A 21,443-nucleotide genomic window follows, 5' to 3' on the forward strand; every position below is an offset into this window, starting at 1 on the left:
AGCTGCCCCTGTCCTCTGAGGCAGCTAGGTGGCCGCCATGACAGAACAGGGGGTCTGGCCTAGGTGGGAGCCAGCAGGTCCTTCCTGTGCTAGTCAGAGATGGCAGCTCTCTCAGATCAGACCCCCTTCCACACCTCAGGGACATACAGACAGTACAGTGGTACCTCGGGTTACATACGCTTCAGGTTACATATGCTTCAGGTTAGACTCCACTAACACAGAAATATTACCTCGGGTTAAGAACTTTGCTTCAGGGTGAGAACAGGAATCGTGCTCCAGTGGCTAAAGTGGTGCTTCAGGTTAAGAACAGTTTCAGGTTAAGAACGGACCTCTGGAACAAATTAAGTACGCAACCAGAGGTACCACTGTAGACTCTTCCAAGTGTCCCTATTTCCCAGGGACAGTCCTGGAATTCTGGAATGTCTTGCTTTTCCTCAGGACGTCTTTAATTTTCCACAGAGAAATTTCCTCAGAGAAATGCTGGAATTGTTGGATGTCCCTATTTTCACCGGAGGAGAAATGTTGGGAGTTATGAGCCCACAGAGCCAAGGAGATAGGTAACAATAAAACCTTTATAAGTCACCCGAAGGCAGAAACTTTTAAAAAAACGTTTCATATTTTATTTATGTATATATGTGTGTACTGTATCTTTGTTGTTGTTGTTTAGTCGTGTCTGACTCTTCGTGACCCCATGGACCAGAGCACGCCAGACTGTATCTGTACTGTATCTACATCACCTCCAACTTTTACATATGTGTGTGTGTGTTGGAGGTGCAGACCGCTAAATAGTCGCTTTTCTCCAAGATGTTCTTGGTTGGTCTCTGTTCTTCTCCGACCGACAGAAAACCTTAGTGGTCTCTATACGGGCTCCTTGGTGAACCTCATACAGGGAAAGGAACAAATTTTATTTCTAGAACAGGCCACCCAGAGTGGCTGAGGCAACTCGTTCAGATGCAGGGGGTTGTTGTTGCTAAGTATTTTCATCGGTGTGAGAGAGAGAGAGAGAGGCTGAGAGAAAAGTGGAAGAGGACTGTGGGCTCTGGAGGTCGAGCAACCAAACGCCCCTCTCCCCCTCCGCCCTTAAACTGGCGCCCTCGCGCGCCAGGCTTCCCAACCGCCCTCAGCCCGCCGCTGGGGAGTCGGCGGCGGCCTCCTGGCCACGCCCCTTCCCCGCCGCTCACCGCGGCTCTGCCCACTCAGCACCTCGCTCCCTTTTCCTTTCTCCTGCGCTTACCCAGCCTCCTCCTGCTCTCAGCCTCCCTTTCCCTTTAAAACTCGTGCTTCCCCTGCCCCCGCCCTGCGGCCGCGCGCGCAGGCGCGTTCTCTCTCTCTCTCATTCCCCTCCCGCCCCCACCTCTCCGAAGCCTTCACTCGCTCCCGGCTCCTCAGCGACTTCGCCTCAGCTCCGTCATTCTGCGAAGCCAGCAACCCAAAGCGCGCCTCCTCCTGTTCTTCCCCCTCCTCGCTTCGAACTCCGGGCTTAATTGGCCCAGTCGGGAGCGCGCGCGCGGGCGCGCGGCGGCTGGTTTACTTTTCTTCAGGCGGCGGCGGTGGAGGAAGCAGCAGCAGCAGCAGCAGCTGGAGAAGTCACTGCCGAGGGAGGGTGGAAGGAGGAGGAGGAGGAGGAGGAGGAGGAAGAAGAAGATTGTCGGGCGCGCATGTCTCGCTGACCGGCGCTGAAGAGGAACTCCCCCACCCCCTTCACCTCCCGACCCCCCCCAACCCAGCCCAACCCTGCTGGGCGCCCCCTCCTCGCGACGAGGATTTGACACGCCGAAGCTGGAGAGCGAGAGACCCGCGCCTGCCCTTCCTCCCACAGGTAAAAGCGTTTCTCTTCCTCCACACGCTCCCCAGCCCCCCCTTCCCCACTCCTCAGAGTGCCGCCCCCCCTTCACTACGAAGCCCTTCTCTGGCCTCCCCCCCCCCGCGCGTTGCCCACCATGATGCTTTATTGCCCAGGAGGCAGGACACCCCCCTAAACCAGCCACCACTGGTTTCATTGGGTGGGGGTGGTTCCATCCAGGATGCTCCCCAGGTTCCAGTTAACACCCCTCCCCCCATGTTTCGATGCTGGCAAAATAAGTACTTGCGCTAAGGAGTCTTCCCCACCTCACCTCCCTTGTTCCTTTTTTTTTTTTTTGCCCAGTTCTAGGGCAAATATTTCTCCTGTTCACCTCCCCCCCCCTTGTGCTTAATTGTTCACCATCCATTCCTCTGCTTGCCAGGCAGCCCCCACTCTCCTTCAGTAGAATTGGAGAGTTGGAAGGGACCCCAAGGGTCTTCTAGTCCAACCCCTTGCAGTGCAGGAATCTCTGCTAAAGCAACAATGACAGATGACCATCCGGCCTCTCCTTTAAAAACCTCATGACCATCCTGTTAATGTCCTCTCGCCACCTTTCTTAGTTGGGGAGGGGGAAAGGTGGTTCTTGAACCCCCAATCCTTCTGGGCTCAGTGAGGTGTTAATTCTGACCCACAATAGTGGCTTTGTGTGCTTCAGTTTTGTATGTTGAGGCACCTGGACCAAATGGCTTCTGTTCCTTGGAGATACACTTATACGGCAGACACTCCTTTCCTTTTCTCATGCAGCACATCTCCTGTTTTAGGACCTCCCACCTCACCACCACAAAAATACTGCTGTTGCCTGTTCAACTTCCTGTGGCAGACACCCCCTCTAAACTAGTTTTTGCTACAGCATCCCTGACCCACCCAAGCAATAGTTTCCATGTTCTGCTTTTATCATAGCTGTGTCGTGTCTAGTTCTAAAACAGGGCATGTCCCCTAATATATTACCCTTTCCACAGCCTTTTAGTCACTGGCCTTGATACTCTGCAGTAGGCAAACCCTCTGCGCACAGTGTCCTTCTGAAAGTTCTTAATCTTCTCAATAAGTCCTTTGTCCTCCTAGCTGCTCATAGTTTCTCAAAATATAGGCCGTCAGAAATGCTGTTTGGGTGCTTTATTGTGCTCATCGCTAACCTGACCTCATCAACTAAAGTTTTGTCCTCTGAAAGATCCACTTTATAAAAGAAATGGTACCACTCTCAAGTTTAGCTACACACCTCTTCCCAATATAACACATTTTCTCTACAATAATTCCATCACTCTGAGCCAAAGCTCTCGTTAGGATAACTATGGCAAGGACTACCTCAGATGTGACCAACTTTCTATATGATTATCACTTATAGGAAATTATATGACTCTGTGTTTTTGTATGTTTGCACGTGTGTGTGTCATCTAAGGTGATGGATAGACTGTTTTATCGCATGGAACTCTCATGTCATGCTAATGAAGGAAACATTGCATTTTTGTAATGGCTAATAGCCACGTGTGTGGATTCTTACACCCAAGTGGTTCTGTATTGGAAATTCATCATGTAGAACTCAGTGTTTGTTCCCACTTCCTGAGAAAATCCTCCATATAATATACCACAGCCATCAAGTGTCCTGTCATAACTCAGTCATTACTGTCCTTTCTCTGTCTTCTGTGCTCTTGGTGTGCTGCTTTTCATCATTACCAGTAATACCCCAGTAACTTCTTCATTGCACCATACTACTGACTCAGCCAGATATATTTCTCTTCCTTAAAACAAAAAGCCATCCCCTTGAGATTTTTTGCATTGTTCCCATCATTCTCCCTATTCTTGTTGCTTAGCCTTCTATTTTCATTGTTAAAATAAATGGAACCACCAGACCTATTTTTGAATCCAGTTTCTCCCAGGTTGCTCTGCTATTGCTGGTGTCGCTGTCCCATTAGCATTTACCTTCTTTGTCCTAATTGCCCCTATTCTATATGCACAAAGTAAATTATTTCTTTCCTCCCAGTTAGCGAGAGAAATGCTTTATTGAGAAGTAAAGCACCAATTGCTCTCCTTCGTTATTACTGTCTTAAGTTCTCCAAAAGAGGAGGTGGTCAAGCAACTTTGCCCTTTCCTGCCCCTGTAGAGAACAAGTCTGTAGGCTTTTGTATGATTAGCAGCATCTTCTTTGTAGCAAAGAAATATCTCATACCTCCCACCCACTCCTTTTTCTGGAATGTCTCCAATATGTATCCCAGGCCTGCCTCAAGCCTCTCTTTTTGGTTGGGAAAAAACCACACCGTCTCTTTCCTTCCATCGTCCACTGTCTGTGTTCCCCCTATTTCATTTTGCTACATTTTATGTCATCCTGCCTTTCACCACCCTGGTTTTCTCTTGTTTCTGCCTTTCCAAGAAAGTGCCTGAGAAGGAGAGGATGTCACATTTTAAAAGTGTCCATTTCAACCTCTTGCCATTTCCACTACTGCATAATTATGTCTATGACATGTGGCTCCCCACCCCCTCTGGGGAAATAGAAAAATAAGTGACTTGTATGTATCTATTCTGTGTGTCTGTGTCTGTATCAGTCCAGAGCAGCTGCTTCAGTCTCTTTCTCCCCCTTCGCCCCCCGCCATACATTGCAAACCTTGGCCTAGTTGGTTATAAACCATATTCCCCTGTTCTCCTACTCCCCTCCCCAATGTTTTGATCATTTCACCCTGATTGGCTTCTAATGAAGATGAAGTGAGGTAATGCTTGCTGCTGCTTTTCACGAACCCAGCAGAAATGTTCAATTCATCTTCGCTTATATGAAATTAAAGGCTGCTGTAGAAGACATCATCAGTGTCTTTCCTTGCCATTTGAATCCCAGTTTCTAAGGTTCTGTTTATTCTTCCTTGAGTTGAGCGGGGGATAAGGTAGAAAGGGAGAGGACTTGAAGCCCCAGTTCTGTGCATTTTTATGTAAGTTCGTAGACAGCCCAGATACTTTCATACTCATGTTTCTCCTTCATTATCTTGTAGTCTTGGAAAGACTTTAACCTCTCTGACCCTTGTGCATCCCTATGTGTTTCTCTTACCAGACGCTTAAAAGCCTTTCTCTGGATGTGGAGTAATTTAATAGAAAAGGGATTTAGGCAGTGTCTTCCCCCCCCCCCCCATTTTTTATGTTTATTGCACTATGACACAACCTTGAGGCTACTTGATTGTGTGTGGTATTAATAACGGCAATAAAATACTTTCCTACAGTGTCACTCTCCCCTGTTGATTTTCAGATCGTTTGTTGTTTTGTTTATTTTCTTTTGACCACATGCAAAAGGTTAAACTTCCCAGGCTAAATATGTTTTTATCCCAGTTATATTTAGCTCTAAGCTCCTTCAAATAAAATATAACTTGATGTGTAGTTTAAATGTTTGCAGTATATAGCATGGAAGAGTGTGTGTGTGTGTGGTGTGTGTGTGAGTGAGTGAGAGAGAGAGAGAGAGAGAGAGAGAGAGACATCTCATGACAGATTAAAACATTTATTTTCTGTTGTAAAAACTGGCATTACTTGTTAAAGTAATGATATGTTATGGACTGCTGCTGTTATGCATTTATCTGATGAATGGTAACCTGAACTTCTGAAATACAATATAGTTCTTTTTCAACAGCAGTAATATTTATAGTACAATTGTTAGGGCAAACGTGTGCTTGGAATTCACTAAAAGGGTTACTGATGTTTTTCTGGTAAGTCACTCCGAAGTATGTGCATGTTGTGCCATCATTCCTTTCAAAACGTGTTATGTAAAAGATCAATAGTTTTAAGGAAAGAATAGCTAAAATAGGAAGGCAACTCTGTAACCTTTCCTCAGATTTTTTTTAAAAATTATTTTCTAGGGCTATCACTTGATTGAGACAATCTTAGCAGACTGATATAAATTTGTATATGAGAAAATAGTTGTAAAGGAAGAAAAGCTATAATTTGAAGCACACAGAATAAGCTGTTGCTTTCTCACACAGAGAGAACAACTCTTTTAAAGTGTTTCTTGTCATTTGATTTGTCACTGATAGCTTGTGTTAAAAATTATATTTAAAATCTGCCTCATTCATCTGGTGTGCCTTTGCAGTGGATCAAAATGTTTTTAATTTAATAGATTGACTAAGTGTAGCCCAAATATTTCCTTTATTTTTTTAAAAAATACAATAAAACAAGGATTCAACTGATTCCTGTAACCCAAATCATGTAACATTTTTAACATAAAAATGCTAGTCTTATGCTACTTTTTAATCAATGGTTGTAAAAAATAAATAAATGTTGGTTGATCTGGTCATTGTTGCTTAATGTCTTAAATCCTAAGCCAATTTTGCTTGCAAGTAAGGGCTTGTACAGATGAAGCAGCTCAGTAGAAATTACTCACTTACTGACTTCCAAGTGCTATTGGTGCCCACATCGTGGCAAAATCAAAACACATCATATTCCAACAAGGAGCGGGGATTGCAGTGTATGTGTTTTTAGAGAAATACTGTAATCTAAATTGCTCCCCCTGCCTCCCTGGGCAGTATTTTGTATTTGTGGCAAATATTGCAGGATGTTTACAAATTGCCTATTGTTGTTTCCCACCATGAGTAAGAGGGGCAGTGAAAGAAGTGTACTGTCTTGCTGTGGGAGAGGAGACGATGCTAGATTTTTCTTGCTTGACCCATATCCATCATGGCTGGCAATAGCTTGCTGTGAAGAAACAGTGGCCTGGTTCCAAAAGTTAATTTCCTCATCTTATATAGGGTATTTTTATCCTGTCTTTCAATCTCACAAAAGATTCCCAAGGTGGCTTTCCAATTAAAACATAAGTCTTAAAGAAAATAAAATGGCAGAATCTGCCTAAAATCGGATTAAAATTAATAGTGATAAAACTATAGAGTAGTAAAATTCTGTAATACTTGTAAGAGGAAACATTACAATTCACTTAGTTAGGCACCGTTTCCATACACATTGCAAGAAGCTCTTGTAGACTACTGATTTTTTTTTTTTAAAAAAACTCTGTCCTTCTGATTTTATATGAAGGTTGCAAATTTCACTGTTTTAACCAAAGTGGAAGAGCAGTTGGTGGTACTGTTGATTCAGACTCTTCTTGGTGAAAAGGATTTTCTGTATCTGCTTCCACCTGGTTTCTAACCAGGTTTTGGGAATAAGACCCACTTTACTGTTCTTGTAAACTCTTTTGCTTTGAGGAAAAGTTAAGAGGCATGTTCCTGTTTACTCTTAAGAACTTTCTGATAAAGCAATCATACCCTTCTGGTTTAGCCTTAGGTGCTGGGAGCTGGAGTCAATACATTGCAGTTGGTCTGTTATTTCCCAAGTACATTTCAGAGGCTGGCACTGGGAGATTACTATTTTACTGTATGCAGAGTTATTCAGATCCTTGTTGCTACAGAGTTCCACATTCGCGTGTACCTTATGATGTAATTAACGGTCCTCTCTACCAGTTTTTGGAGGGACCAGAAAGGGGCTTAAATCCAACAAAGTCCGTCAGATTGGATAGTCTGCACATTATTCACATGATTCCCCAACCAATACAGCTTGTTACATCTATGTACCTCATGATCTCATTATTAGTCCAAGGAAAGAGTTTGGGGGTTGCCTTACTAAAAGCTCTTGCAGTTGTGGAATTTTGGCAATTTTGGCAATTTTGGAAATGCCACAACATTGTAAGACGTCAAGATGGCAAAAACTTTTGTATCATGACATGCATTTTTTGACACTTGCTCTTGGACTATTGGGTTTAAAGATAAAATAAAAACCAAATGTGCCCACCCCACCTCCCATTCAAATCAGAACCACAGGTGAGACTTAAGCTTTTCCTCCCCTACAGTGTTATTGGATATATCACCCCTGTGTGGCAAATTGTAATAGTCAAACTCCCCCAGGTCTACAGGGGTGTCCAGAGCTAAGTCTTGTCCTTGTTGGATGAATTTTAGTTGTTCAGGCATGAGAATGTTATGTACAATATTATTAGACACGTACAGCCTGCCACCTGCATGCTTGACCTTTGCTTCTCTTGGCTCAGTGATGGAATGACTGTCTGGAACCAGGAGCTGGAATATGCTCCTTATGAGACTGAGTTGCCCTTAAGGAGCCAGTTGTGAGGCAGAAAAAAAATATTCCTGGACCTGGAAGGTTGTAATCGGTGTTAGAAACTGAGATGTGAAAGCTAGGAGCTAAATGGCACCTTAAACATAGGTTATGGGCACAACAACGGAATGTCTAGGCACCTTTTTTATAACAAGAATACAAAGCAGAAAATGAATGAACTCCGTTTCTTTCACTCTGCAGTTTTAATCTGAAATCTTAGGCGCAGTGCTGTGCCCAGAGCTCAGAAACTGCTTGTGCTAATGAAATTCCATTGCAAAATGTGCCTAGAACAATGGGAGTTTCGAACACTGGTTATAATAACTACCAGCTTTCTAAATTTCTTTTCCAAGGAAACAGTTTAAAAGCCAGGGAGATGGTGCAATTTCATTATCACTTGGAAGAGACTAACTATTTGGATCCATTTTGTTGAGTTTTAGACCCAATTTTGGCTTTGAAAGCACTTTGGCCATCCTGATACATTATCTGTGCTGGGGAAGAGACAGGATGAATGCAGCTCTTTTACTCATCTGCATCTCTTAGCAGCTTTTAATACCATCATGGTATCTTTCCAATAGGCTGTCTTGGGTCGTATCATATTTTATCTTTATGATGCTTTATTTTGAAGTTTTCGTAAGTTGCCCTGTTAAATTTTACTGATGGGTAGAATAGAAATTCTGTTAATAAAGAAAAAATAAATCCAGTCAAAATAAAAATAAAGCTCAGTCAAAAACTGATCTATCCACTGTTCTACCCTGCCTTCCTATAAAATTAGAATTGGTATTGCTCAGTCTTAAAGTAGTCCAACTTATACCCTGCTGTGCAGTTTGAATTTCTTGGCTTTTATATATTGCTATATTAATGTCCCTTGTAGATTACAGATCTAACCAAAGTTAAAACATACTGTATTTACTATGTTTCAGTAATAACGTTAAGAATATGTTTAAATGCTATGATCTGAAATAGCTTAACTTTAATTGGATTGTGCCCAGGAAGTTTTTAAAAATACTGTACCAGATTGTTGTAACTAATGCAGGTTGATCCTAAGCATGTTTATTCAGAAGTACCATTGTGTCCAGTAGGAGAAAGTGTACATAAGATTGTAATCTCGGTGTTATTTAAAGGTACTGTAGGGCTTCCATCCAAATTTAAGTGAATCCAAATCTCTACATTTTTAGGCCTTTCTTTTAGGTGCCAGCTTCTTGCTGTTTGCAGCTGTCAGTTTAAGGCAGACATGTGAGAGATATTAAAACACTAGGTTTTACATATAGAGTACTGTACTAGGTTGAATATTATTGATCAAGTGAGGCTGCCTTCTAATTTCAGGTGCATGTTACATGAACACACTCAGAATCATGCTTTTTATTACTTAGGATATTCTGAGGGCTATCTCCTAAAAATAAAATAAAAACAAAACAAAAACAAATTGAAAAGGTCTTCACCATAGAAGAAGTTGAGGAAAGAGTCTGGAGATTAGCAAAGGTATTGGCTTGTGTTGGGTATTAAGTTAGGTCAAATTTTTTTGCTCTTATTTGAGGAAAGAGAATCCCTGTACATGTTATCCCAAAGAATGGAAAATAGTCTGTATGATTAAGGAAATAGATTAGGGTTGCTACATTTCAGAAAGTGATGGACGAAAAAGTTGCCAACCTAAAATAGATAAGGTGATTATTATGAGTTACTTGCTAAAACAATAACTCTGTAGTGTTACTTCAGGCTTCTAATTTATGCATTTAGCATTAGCTCTCCTTCACTACTCTTCTTTTCACAATAGTTGCTTATCCTATCTGAATTTTTTTGTTTTTTTATCTAATACAAGTGAAGACATGTAAGGATAAAAGTGGAATGCATATAAATGAAGTATTTTTCACACTGTGACATTGGAAAAAAAATCCCAGGATTATTATTGAAGTGTTTTGGTCGCTTTTAAAAGCAGCATCACAAAGCAGTATATGAACAAGAGCAAGGCAAGACGATCCTTTACAAACCCTGGCCCCAAAATGTAAAGATCAAGACCAACACTTCAAATTATGACCAGAAGTTTAATGTGGCTGGTGCAGTTGGTTTAAAATTGGTGTTAGTTCTCAGATTTCCCAGCATCTGGATCATCTTAAGAGGCAACCCCATGTGCATTGTAGGTATGCTTGGAGATAACTAGTATGTGGATAACTTAGGCCAATGTGTGACTCCCGCTTATAGGGTTGCAGCCAGCATACAAGCTGCACTTGCTGCCTGTGTCTCACCAGACAATTACAAGTTTACAACAGATTTGCTAATCTGGTACCTTCCATAGGTTTTGAATGATAATTCCATTGCCTGCCCATGATGGATGGGAGTTGTCCAACACACCTGGAGGTTGCCAGGTTAGGAAAAGCCGATCTTGGAGTACCCCAAACTTCCCAACCCACAGATTCTTTGTCTTCCCAAGATGAATTTAAGCTTCGTCTACCCAGATACATTTCCTAAAAATTCTGTTGCCTCCCTTGGATTCTTAGGTTGAAAAAAAGTGATGCAGCTGTATGTCATCTGCATGATAGTGACGTCACAGTCCAAAGCTCTGGATGCTTTCCCTCTCCCAATGGCTTCATAATTTGTTTGGATGAGTAATAACCAAAGCTATGATTTTATTTATATTGCTTGTTTGTTTTCCATTTAGAATCTAAGATGTCCACTGAAGGGCAAAGAGTTGACGATAGTCCAAGCACTAGTGGAGGCAGCTCTGATGGAGATCAGCGGGAAGGTGTTCAACAAGATCAAGAAAGAGAACAGGTTCAGCCCAAGAAAAAGGAGGGCAAAATATCTAGCAAAACAGCTGCTAAACTTTCAACTAGTGCTAAAAGGTACTTGCTCTCTGTGGACTTTTTCTCTACCTTTCCTGTTAATTAACATCATTAGTAGGCATCTATTCACCTGCTGACTATTTTATTACTCCACAGGGTTGTATGTTTGTGTTAGCCTTAGTATGATCACTGGTTGGTTGACTCACTGGTTCTTAATCCAAATGGCTATAATAATAGTTTATGTAAATGCACTGACATTCCTATATTGCTATTAAAATTGAGGCAGTTTTGTACCTTTATACATAGATGCACACACTTGCATTTATGTGATTGACTAGTTTTCAGATTTGTTGGCATAAGTCAAGGTTAATTAGCTAAAAACATTTTGGACATTTCAGCAATTCACTGTGATAGAATGCTATATAATGCTTACTGCTGTAAAATATGATGTTTTCCTTTGCCTGCTTGGTTAGGTAAAATGTCAGTATGACTGAAAATGCATTTTCATTTCATAGTGTTAAACGGCAGACTTCCTTAGTACTTTTGGCTTTCTCGTTCCCAAGAGAGAAGGTAGATTTGGAGAACAGCTACTTACGAGATCTTAGGCTGTTGCATCAGTCACTTCATGAGAACGGTTGGTGTGCTTAGACTCTGCACAGATGGAGCCTGCATTAATAGTTTCCCCGCAAGCACATGGCAGCATAAGCCTGAACAGAAGAATTCAAATTCTATTTCTGGGGAACTCAAACCAGTCATGGATTTAAAAAAAAAAAAAACCTATCTAAAGTATAGTCCTACAGACATGAAAAACTCAGGGCAACTGATTGCTTTGGCATCTTACAGTGTGACTGGTTAAATATATAATTTATTGTTAAGTGTACCAGCTGCATGGTGACATTACTGCTTGCTTTTCTATTGCTCCATATTATTGAGTCGTTCTTCATTCTGGCAACACCAGTTTTGTCTAAAACATTGTTAGCGTTTCCTCTGCTCGGTGTAGCTACTCCATCATGCACATGAAACACTGCATGGGTAGCTACTACTTGATTCACTTTGTTGTGTGCAAAATATTCCTCAAAACTCTGTGTAGGGCAACCACTGAATAGAATATATGCAAATGCACATTAGGATTCTTGTGGATTTCTCAGTTGATAGTTTTACATGCCCTATAAATAATGCTCATTCTCAGTCCTCTTAAATTTCGGGTTGTTTTAGGGCAACAACGTATGCTTTTAATGCTTGACCCATAACTAGCCAGAAATGATCACAGGGAGAGCAAATGACTTGTTTCTTAAAAGAAAACAATGTTTAAAACAATGGGCCAAATGACATTTATAGTGTATTCCTATTGTTGATAGTGTTTCTTACTGTATTCTCATGGTAATGCTTGTTTATACCGTTGTAAACTGACTGGTATGGATTAGGCCTATAATTTGTTTATTAAATCATGTTTATTTTGCTCTTGTTGAGGACTGAGGAGTCCTTCTCCAGGGCATCTTTTAAAACACAAACATATGATCCAGAAAGAAAAAAAAAGCAATAGTGTAAACAGCAGGTAGCATAAAGCATTGGACAGTTCACAACTCCATAGTGCAGTTTTTGCAAGTCTGGTTGAGGCGTCCAATGGGCCAATGGGATTATTTCAGTTTATGTGCCCTGCTGATGTGAGCAAGACACTTGCAATGATGTGACCAGCTTCTTACTCAATTGATCTCTGTTCATCTTGGCTGGTAAAAGACAGTCAGCCGGGTGGGATGTCTGACCGGCTGGGTCCAGGGTGTTGTGAACACATCTCATCTTAATGGAGTGGTGCTTGCTGCTCTTAAACAAATACTGGTAACCTCAAAACTTGATTATTGCAGTACATTCTATATGGGGCTGCCCTTTGTGCCTGGTCCAGAAGCTCCAACTGTTGCAAAATGCTGCAGCTAGACCATTGATTTACAAAGATCTTGACCATATGAGTCTAGGGTATCTTAAGGATCACTTGATCCCTTATAAAAAGGTGAAAGGCCCCTGGACAGTTAAGTCCAGTCAAAGGCAACTATGGGGTGCGGCACTCATCTCGCTTCAGGCCGAGGGAGTTTGCATTTGTCCACAGACAGCTTTCTGGGTCCTGTGGCCAGCATGACTAAATCGCTTCTGGCGCAATGGAACACATGATGGAAACCAGAGCGCACGGAAACGCCATTTGCCTTCCCGCCACAGTGGTACCTCTTTATCTACTTGCACTGGCGTGCTTTCAAACTGCTAGGTTGGCAGGAGCTGGGACAGAGCAATGGGAGCTCACTCTGTCACAGGGATTCGAACCTCCAAGCTTCCAATTGGCAAGCTGATCCCTTATATCCCAGCCCAAACACAGAGATCCTGGGTGGAGTCTCTTTGTTGGTCTCCTGTGGCTCAGGTGCATGGCCAGCAACTACTAGAAGACATGTATTCAGTGTAATGCACCCCAAACTGCAGCACTTTCTCAGCTGATATAAGGCAGGCACTCTCCTTGCTGAACCTCAGACCCATGATTAAAACTTTCTGTCCCAGCAGGCATTTTAAGTAGCGTTCAGGTTTGTGATACATTTTTATTGTCTCATTTTCTGAGACAATAAAATGTCTTAAATAGATAAATAGTACTGTGCATAATGTAGGAGCTAGCTCAGTTGGTAGAGCAAGGTCGTGGGTTTGAGCCCCACTTTGAGCAAAAGATTCCTGCATTGGAGGGGTTGGACTAAATGACCATTGTGGTCCCTTCCAACTCTACAGTTCTGTGGTTCTATTTTAACTGTATAATACTACATACACTTGTGAGTAAGTCCTATTGAACTCTGTAGGCTTTTTGAGTAAGCAAGCATATATTGGATCTTAAGTCTTTTTAACCAGGTTAAGTTGGCATAGCCTACTGAAAAGATGAAATGTTTTCTTTAAAAGTTTTGTTTTGCATAACAAAACACATTCATTTAGTGGCAGTTACTGCTAACAGCATAAGAATGACAGTTTACAAAAGGCTTGGAAGTTACATGGACTTATTGCTTATGGTTTCACAGACAGATTTTTTCCTGCCTCTTCGATTTCTCATCAAAAAGGTTTTGCAGGTTTTTAAAGCCCCACAAACACACTGTTTGGCGAGAGAAACATAATACAACAGAAGAGGGGGAAATCAGTGTGTTCACCTACAAGAAACTGTGCTTTTGTCATACAATATCTGAACAATTATATTTCGTCTAAATTTATAATGTAATGTTTTTCTTTTTAAACAACTGTATATGTGGAGATACACTTTTGTCGGTAATGGTCTCAGTAATGCTAATATCTTTATGAAAATGTTGGCATACCTATGTTAACTACAGCAAATATTTCATTCTAAATATAGCTTTAATAATAATCTTGTAGATTGAGGAGTTAACTGAGCCAGAAGAGAAGATGAAACAGCTGGTAGTTATGTTAAGCTTTGTTCAAGATGCACTAGTTTATGCCCCAAACAGATAGCACTTGAAAGCAAAAGCAATTTCTAAAGTAATTACTATTACCTGTACCCTAGACACAGACTATTTTCAAATGAAAAAAGAAGGCATTCTTTAAAAATCCATGCACTCATGTTAAGTTAAAGTACAGATTTTTAAGAATAATTGTGTTTTTAAGATTAAGGGTAGCAGAATTTTAAATGATGGTTATCAATTACCGTATTTTTCGCTCTATAACACGCACCCGACCATAACACGCACATAGTTTTTAGAGGAGGAAAATCCGTAGGCATGCCACCCGTAGGCATTTCCTCCATAACACGCACATACATTTCCCCTTACTTTCTAGGAGGAAAAAAGTGAGTGTTATGGTGCAAAAAATACGGTACTTTTGACTTGAATATAATTGTACCAACAGTCCACTAATGTTGGCTTATCCACGTAGCCCATATGGTTGATCTTGTATTACTATTTTGTGCCCTAGCTACTGGAGATTGGTTATATGTACATTTTCAGATTATGACTGTTTATAACTCTACCAACCAAAGAGCACAGACATTGTATTCCATTATATGTAGAGATGATATTATGCCAAGTACCTATTAGCCTTAGCTTCTGAAAAGTTACCGGCACTTAAAATCCCAATCCGCTGTTTTTGAAACGGCCTTACTTCCAAATAAGTGTGCAAAGGATTGCATCCAGAGCCTTCAAATTGATGATCTTGCTTAATATCCTTGTGGTATGTTGAGAAACGGCTAAATATAAAAGCCTTGTTTCTAAAGAGATAGCAGTCTGCAGTGCTTTGATCTTTTTCTTTTTTCTTTTTTGTAAAAAGGCAGAGTATATATGCTAAGCATGAATGAAGAATTCTGCCCTGCATACCGAAAGTGTTGTATTTGTAGCCAGATTCAATAATGATTCTATTTAGTTGCAAACCAGTATGTTTTGTTGTAGCACCCAGCTAATATTCATGCTTGTTCATAAATTATACAAAAAATTAAATGAAAAAAGATGATGTGCAGCCATAACTGTATTATATAATTCTTAATATAAAACTATGAGGCTCCAATGAAGTCCTACTTGGAGTAGACTCTTTAAAGTAAATGGCCATGACTAATTTAAATCTATTGATTTCAATGGCTCTACTCTCAAGTATGAATTGGTTGTGTGCAACCCTTGATTGATAAATACTAGTAGAAACTCTATCCAGTATGAAGGGAGGTGAATGGAAGGATGGTTAGAGAAAAGAGAAGGCCTTTCAAAGAGTCCTGGGGGTTTGCAGCCCAGCCCTCTGCAGGATCTCTGCTGATAGGGGCTGGGACACCCAGTGTCAAAAGTTTCACCACCATTGGTGTTTCTGCAAGGGCACTGCATGGGATTTAATGACAGCTACCTTCGGATGCTGTTCGAGTAGAGGTATCTTTTAAGCTACTTCTATGAAATGCGACTGGATTTATTTTCCTGGTGCTAACGAATGCTCCCTGTTGCTATTCATTCACAGCATCAGGGGGTGAGTTGTTTGTGTAAATTCAATATTGAATAATCACCACAGTTGGGATCAGCAGGACATAGCTGACTTCCCATAGTAAGCGTGGGGTTGTCAGGGGTGGCAGTCTCTCTAATTTTATGTTATGCCATGTTCCCCGTCAATAGCAGCTATTTTTTATTGGTGCCCCCAACATTCTCTCAGAATTTGAAATGTGCTCAATGATCCCAAAAGGTTTGGTGACCCCCAGTGTAAAGGCTATCCATTTCCCAGAAGTTGGTGACCCCAGTTGGAGTGTGCAGTGGATTCAGTCCCTTCTCAACCATGTCCTAAGTTACAAACTATTTACTTACTTTTATACAAGTTTACTGTATGGCCATTTCATAGAAACTTGGATTTGCCATGGAATATACATTAAACAGGAAATTTGCAGCCACATCTACACTTCACATTTTAAGGGTACCTATAAAACATCTTAGGAATATGCCTAAAAATAATATGTTTGAACACATGTATTTAGCTATGTTCTTGTTCCCATCTACATATCCTATCCTGGTGTCTGTTTCTTGGTCACACTAGAGCAGAGCTTTCCAAACTGTGTTGTGACATGTTAGTTTCTCAGCTGCAGTGTGTCATGTGAGCGCTCCCTGCGCTCCTCCCAGGACTAGAAAGGGGTTAATTTAACCTCCAGTTTGCTAGCAAAACTGAATTACTGTGTCGTAAAATGATGCATGTCTAAAAAGTGTGTTACCAACATGAAAAGCTTGGAAAGCTCTGCACTAGCATGTGCTAGAACCTTCATGATTGAATGCAGAAGTTTATTTATAAAAGTAATTTGCAGTGATCAAGGGTTATAAATATCTACATACCCTCTGTTCTAATGTATTTTTTTCTCCATTAATGGTTGAGTTTTAGTTCAGCATTGTCCTGTACGATTACAGATTAAAGAGAAGAAGAAAAAAACCTGAAAGCAAGCTAGATGCCATTGTTAAATACCCTGTGGAACAGTTTAACTAGAACGAGATCGGATTTTTAAAGTCCTTTTTTCCTTCCCCTTGTGAGATCGAGTATTAGCCAGAGAGGAAGATCTGTTTTTGTTTAAAATACAGTTTTGCTTTTCTTGGTATCTGCAGCTGTGCTTATTTGGATGACATCTGAAAGGCAGAATTCTTGAGTTTCAGTACGTTTCAAATTCTGTTGAATATATTGAGGTCTAGTTGTAAATGGAAATGTAAGAGTCTAGTAAATAACTTCAGCGGCATACACTTAAATTTTATAGACATATTTGCACATCACACTGAACCATCGTTCATGCTTAGCTTTGGTTCAACCTGAACAAGCAGCATGCTAATGCATGTTGCTCAAAGTTTCTGTTTGCTGTTCTTCTGCTCCAGGAGCAATATCCTACAAGCCTTGCCTTGCCTTGTCATCTGAAGTGAAGCTTATGGCTTGTTGCCCTCCCAGCAACCCAATCCAAGAACAAACCTTTGGATGGCTTGATATGCTAAGGCTTGTCGTTTATGGTTCCCAGTGAGGGGAGACTTCTAAGCTTTAGCACACTGCTCATTCATGTTAAACCATAGCTAAACATTATCTATGGTTTAATGTGACTTGTGAATCAGGGCATGCTATACAGTGGAACCTTGTGTTGCGGACGTCATCCGTGATGGGGGCACGTCTGCAACCCGCAGCATTCACATCCTGAAGCGCCGCATATGCGCAGGCGCGATTTGGCGCTTCTGCACATGCATGAGCAGCAAAACCCAGAAGTAACCCGTTCCAGTACCTCCGGGTTTCCCGCGGTCCGCAACCTGAAAACACGTAACCTGAAGCGGCCGTAACATGACGTATAACTGTATACCAAATAGGTTTTCCTGTTCTGCTGGGTTAATTATGGGCAACTTTTCACGCATACTTTGTTATTGCCAAGTCAAAATGCAAGACTTGTGGGTCTTTTTTTAATAGAATATAATTTTATTAATTTGTAGTAAAATAACATGGATCAGTTCCAACAAAACTTGTACAGTTGCGTGCTTATATTAATCACATACAAAAAGAAAAGTTGAACTGGGACAATGTCAAATAACTGAATCCTTGAATGCATTCTTCACATTAACACATATCCATGTGTGGAATTCATGGTTGCTTATCTATTATTTAGTTTAAATGTATTCAGCTAGAACAGTCTCTTGAAGAATTCCATTTCTCAGCCATATACGAAAGTCCCAGCAAAAAGCCTGCCATTTATAAAAAACAGCAAGCTTTAATATTTCTCCAAAGTCATGTTTTAAAGGGTACTTTATTTTTATTTAATAGATTTATATCCTGCCCCCAAATATAATTGTTAAGGATGGGTTCTGTAAACTTCCATTAAAATAACATTATAAAATACATAAAACCACTATAAAAATAAAGTGCAGATGATGCAGCATAAAACCAATGCAAATTCAGATCCAAGAGTTTTTGAAACATTTTTTAAAATGTATAGTGGTGCCCAACTCGAAAAACTCGCTAGACGGAAGGGTTTTTCGGTTTTGCGTTGCTTCACTAGACGAATTTCCCTATGGGCTTGCTTCGCAAGACGAAAACGTCTTGCGCTTTTTTAAAAAAACCGCTTGAAGAGGCGCAGTTGCGACGGACCATGCTTCACAAGACGAAAAACATCACAAGACGAAAAGACTTCTCTTCTAAAATCTTGAAATAAGAGTAGCTAAAGAATCCTGATAATATATATTGCTTATGCTTTTCTGCATGAAACCAGAAAATGTACATACAGCAGTTGTTCTTTCTTTTGGGACCATGGGTAAAATGTACAGACTGGCACCTTGTAAATTGAGAATACATTCTCTCATGCATACACTTACTGCCCAGAGCATATTTGTTCAGGGACTGTGTACACACTGTGCCACGAAACTGATCACGAAACTGATCAAATATACTTGGCCAGATAACCTGTCTTATGATAAATACCATGTACAGGAATATTAATATAGATGATCAAATATTTTCAGTTTCCCAGCGTCAATTGGACAAGCAGTAGAAAACACAAAGAACCCATTTTACAGCAGCTGCAGTCTGCAGGAAAGTTTCTCCTGAAAGTCCAAAAGATCTCAGAAACCCACTCCACAGTAACTCAGAGCAGAACTTTTAGTGTGGCTGCCCCATTTTGTGAAAGAGATCCAACAGACTTTCCCAGCTGATTAAATGGGTCTCTTGTCATGAGCATTTATTTTGTATTGGCTGTTTCTTTTTTGTATTTAACAGTTTAATTTTTTTGTTCCTTTTTGTTTTTGTTGTACATCACCTTGAGACAATTGTGCAGAAGGAGATACAGTGAAGAATGTTCTTCACCAAGTTTAATTTCTGCAACCAGTGGGACTTGAGCTAGAATCCTATGTGTGGTTTCTTGGAATAAAGCCATATTGAAGTTGATTTTCATAACTGTTAAAATTAAGCATTTAAATGTGCTATTTTAGCAGGAAGTGTTGCCAGGGTACATGTCAAATTCCTGATCGCTAAACCATTTTCCAGGCTTTTAGTGATACTTTATCATAGCAAAAGTGGAAGCTGGGAAAGGGTGCACAAGATTCTACTCCTTGATTTGCTAACCATGCCTATCAGATATAAGTGTTCTATTCCTCCACCACCACCACCACCCAGGTCACAGTGAATATACAGTCGTACCTCCTTTTGCGTCCGGGATCCGTTCTGGAGCCCCAGACGCTCAACGAAAGAGACGCTCGACAAAGCGCCACTCTGCACATGTGCAATGTAGCTCTTCTGTGCATGCGCGAGCAACAAACCTGGAAGTAACCAGTTCTGGTACTTCCGGGTTTGCCGCGGATGTTGGATGAAATGGACCCTAAACGGGGCAGACGCAAAAGGAGGTACGACTGTATGTGCTCAATGAGTTGCATCCGTACTCAATTAGTTGCATTTAATTCCTGCTGAAATAAATAGGACTTAAGTAATTACTCACTACTTCACATTGTAGGTTTCCAGAAGAGAGCCAGTTAAACCAGCAAAACATCTTCTGGCACCTTAAAGACTAACAAATGTATTATGGCATAAAGTTTTGTGGAGTACAGTTCACGTTGTCAGATGCATGAAGTATTATCTCTGTGTGTGCTTCTTTTACACATACATGGTGGTGGTGGTTTTAAATAGTGAGGTCAGAAAGAAATGAAATGAATAGATCTGCCAGCATTGATAATTATTAACAGTGGCTATTCACAAAAAAATGGATGAAGTGGGCTGTAGTCTATAAAAGTTTATGCTATAATGGATATACTAGCTGATTCCAGTGAAGTGCAAGTGCAACTACTTTAGTCTTGATCCAACCAGTTTTGTGTAAATGGATCTTTTACTTTGATTGTGTTGCAGTATCTAAATTATCATAGTTTTAGAAAATCAGATTCTTTACGTTATGGCAGATGGGCAGACTGTAAACTTTTAGCTCTGTAAACATGTTGATTCATTACCACTTGCATAGCATTTCTCAGCTAGGAACCCATTTTTCTTTCTAGGTGGCTTAGTCATACACATTGAACATCTAAAAATGCTGAGTGATGATGTAAGATTAGCTCAAATAATCCAAAGGTGTAGTCCATTTGCCTTTTTGGAATTAAAGCATGTACTGTCAGAGTAACACAATTCTTTTTATCTTTATCTTGGGAAATCAGGTTTTTGTGCTTGTACGCTGCCTTTATAGGATTTTTTGTGCTTTGCAAGGTACATGTGTGCTCAGAATTCATCTCCTTGGATAAAGCATATGTTGGAGCAAAGGGAAATTGTTATATAGATTTTTTGTGGGGGGGGATTGAAATGCAAGAAACGAGGCAAGTAGCACATAAATCTGGAAAGCATGTTGAGGCAGTACTTGCATTTATTTCTGCTTGTGTTTCATGCTTGTGCCCATGTCCATTTTGCATGCCAACTCTGCCTACCCACCATGCTCCCTCATAGCTCCTAGTAAAAGGTAAAGGTAAAGGGACCCCTAACAGTTAAGTCTAGTCGCAAACGACTCTGGGGTTGCAGCACTCATCTCGCTTTACTGGCCGAGGGAGTTTTTCCGGGTCATGTGGTCAGCATGACTAAGCCGCTGCGCACAGAAATGCCGTTTACCTTCCCACCAGAGTGATACCTATTTATCTACTTGTACTGCGTGCTTTCGAACTGCTAGGTTGGCAGGAGCTGGGACAGAGCAATGGGAACTCACCCTGTCGCAGGACCTTGAACTGCCGACCTTCCAAGCAACAAGTCCAAGCGGCACAGTGGTTAAACCACAGCGCCACCCATGTCCCTAGCTCCTACTAAACTCACCCCAATTCCTTATGCTTGCCACTCAGTAACGGGAAGATATTTCTTCCTTTTCCTACCCACTCCGCCTATCTGGGCAGCCAGCTCATCTGCCTGCTGCTCATTCACTCCTGCCTGCCTGCCTACCTGCCTGTCTGAGCTGCCTGTTTCCAGAGAGTGGGAGCACAAGGGGCAGAAAGACTTTCTCCCCTCCATCTCCCTGCTTTGGCTGAAGCAAGAAAGTCTGCAGTTTTGAAGTGCAGCCTTTAGTCTCTCCTTGACGGCATCAATGTGGCTGCTGTTCCCTTTTAGTCCTCTCCTCCCCAACCCACAGGATAGTTGATGGTATGTGGGTCGTGGAGCAATTGGGGAGATGAAAAATCTACTGAACTGCTGGCATTGGCTTCTTGGTAAGCTATCATGCCTTATGTCTGGACTGATTTTTAAACCTTGGAAATTTTTAAACAGAAACTTTGATTCTGTTGGGTTGTTTTCCAAAATGAAAACTGCAAAAATATTTGGGGTGT

At 41.1% G+C, this 21,443-nt stretch overlaps 1 protein-coding gene across 2 annotated transcripts in view; it reads left to right on the forward strand.

Annotated features, from left to right (window-relative positions):
* Positions 1–1,184: 1,184 nt before the first annotated feature.
* Positions 1,185–21,443, forward strand: part of LOC310689966 (ubiquitin-conjugating enzyme E2 E2) — a 118,507-nt gene continuing 98,248 nt past the window's right edge. Inside the window, exons 1-2 of one of the 2 annotated variants that reach the window (XM_083468597.1) lie at positions 1,185–1,819; positions 10,554–10,737. In XM_083468597.1, the coding sequence (XP_083324723.1) occupies positions 10,562–10,737 (176 nt within the window). In that variant the 5' untranslated portion in view covers positions 1,185–1,819; positions 10,554–10,561. The remainder of the gene's footprint in view (positions 1,820–10,553; positions 10,738–21,443) is intronic. The other variant, XM_083468598.1, reaches the window with a different exon arrangement.

Source organism: Podarcis liolepis, assembly GCF_965112155.1.
Source record: "Podarcis liolepis genome assembly, chromosome: 12".
NCBI lineage: Eukaryota > Metazoa > Chordata > Lepidosauria > Squamata > Lacertidae > Podarcis > Podarcis liolepis.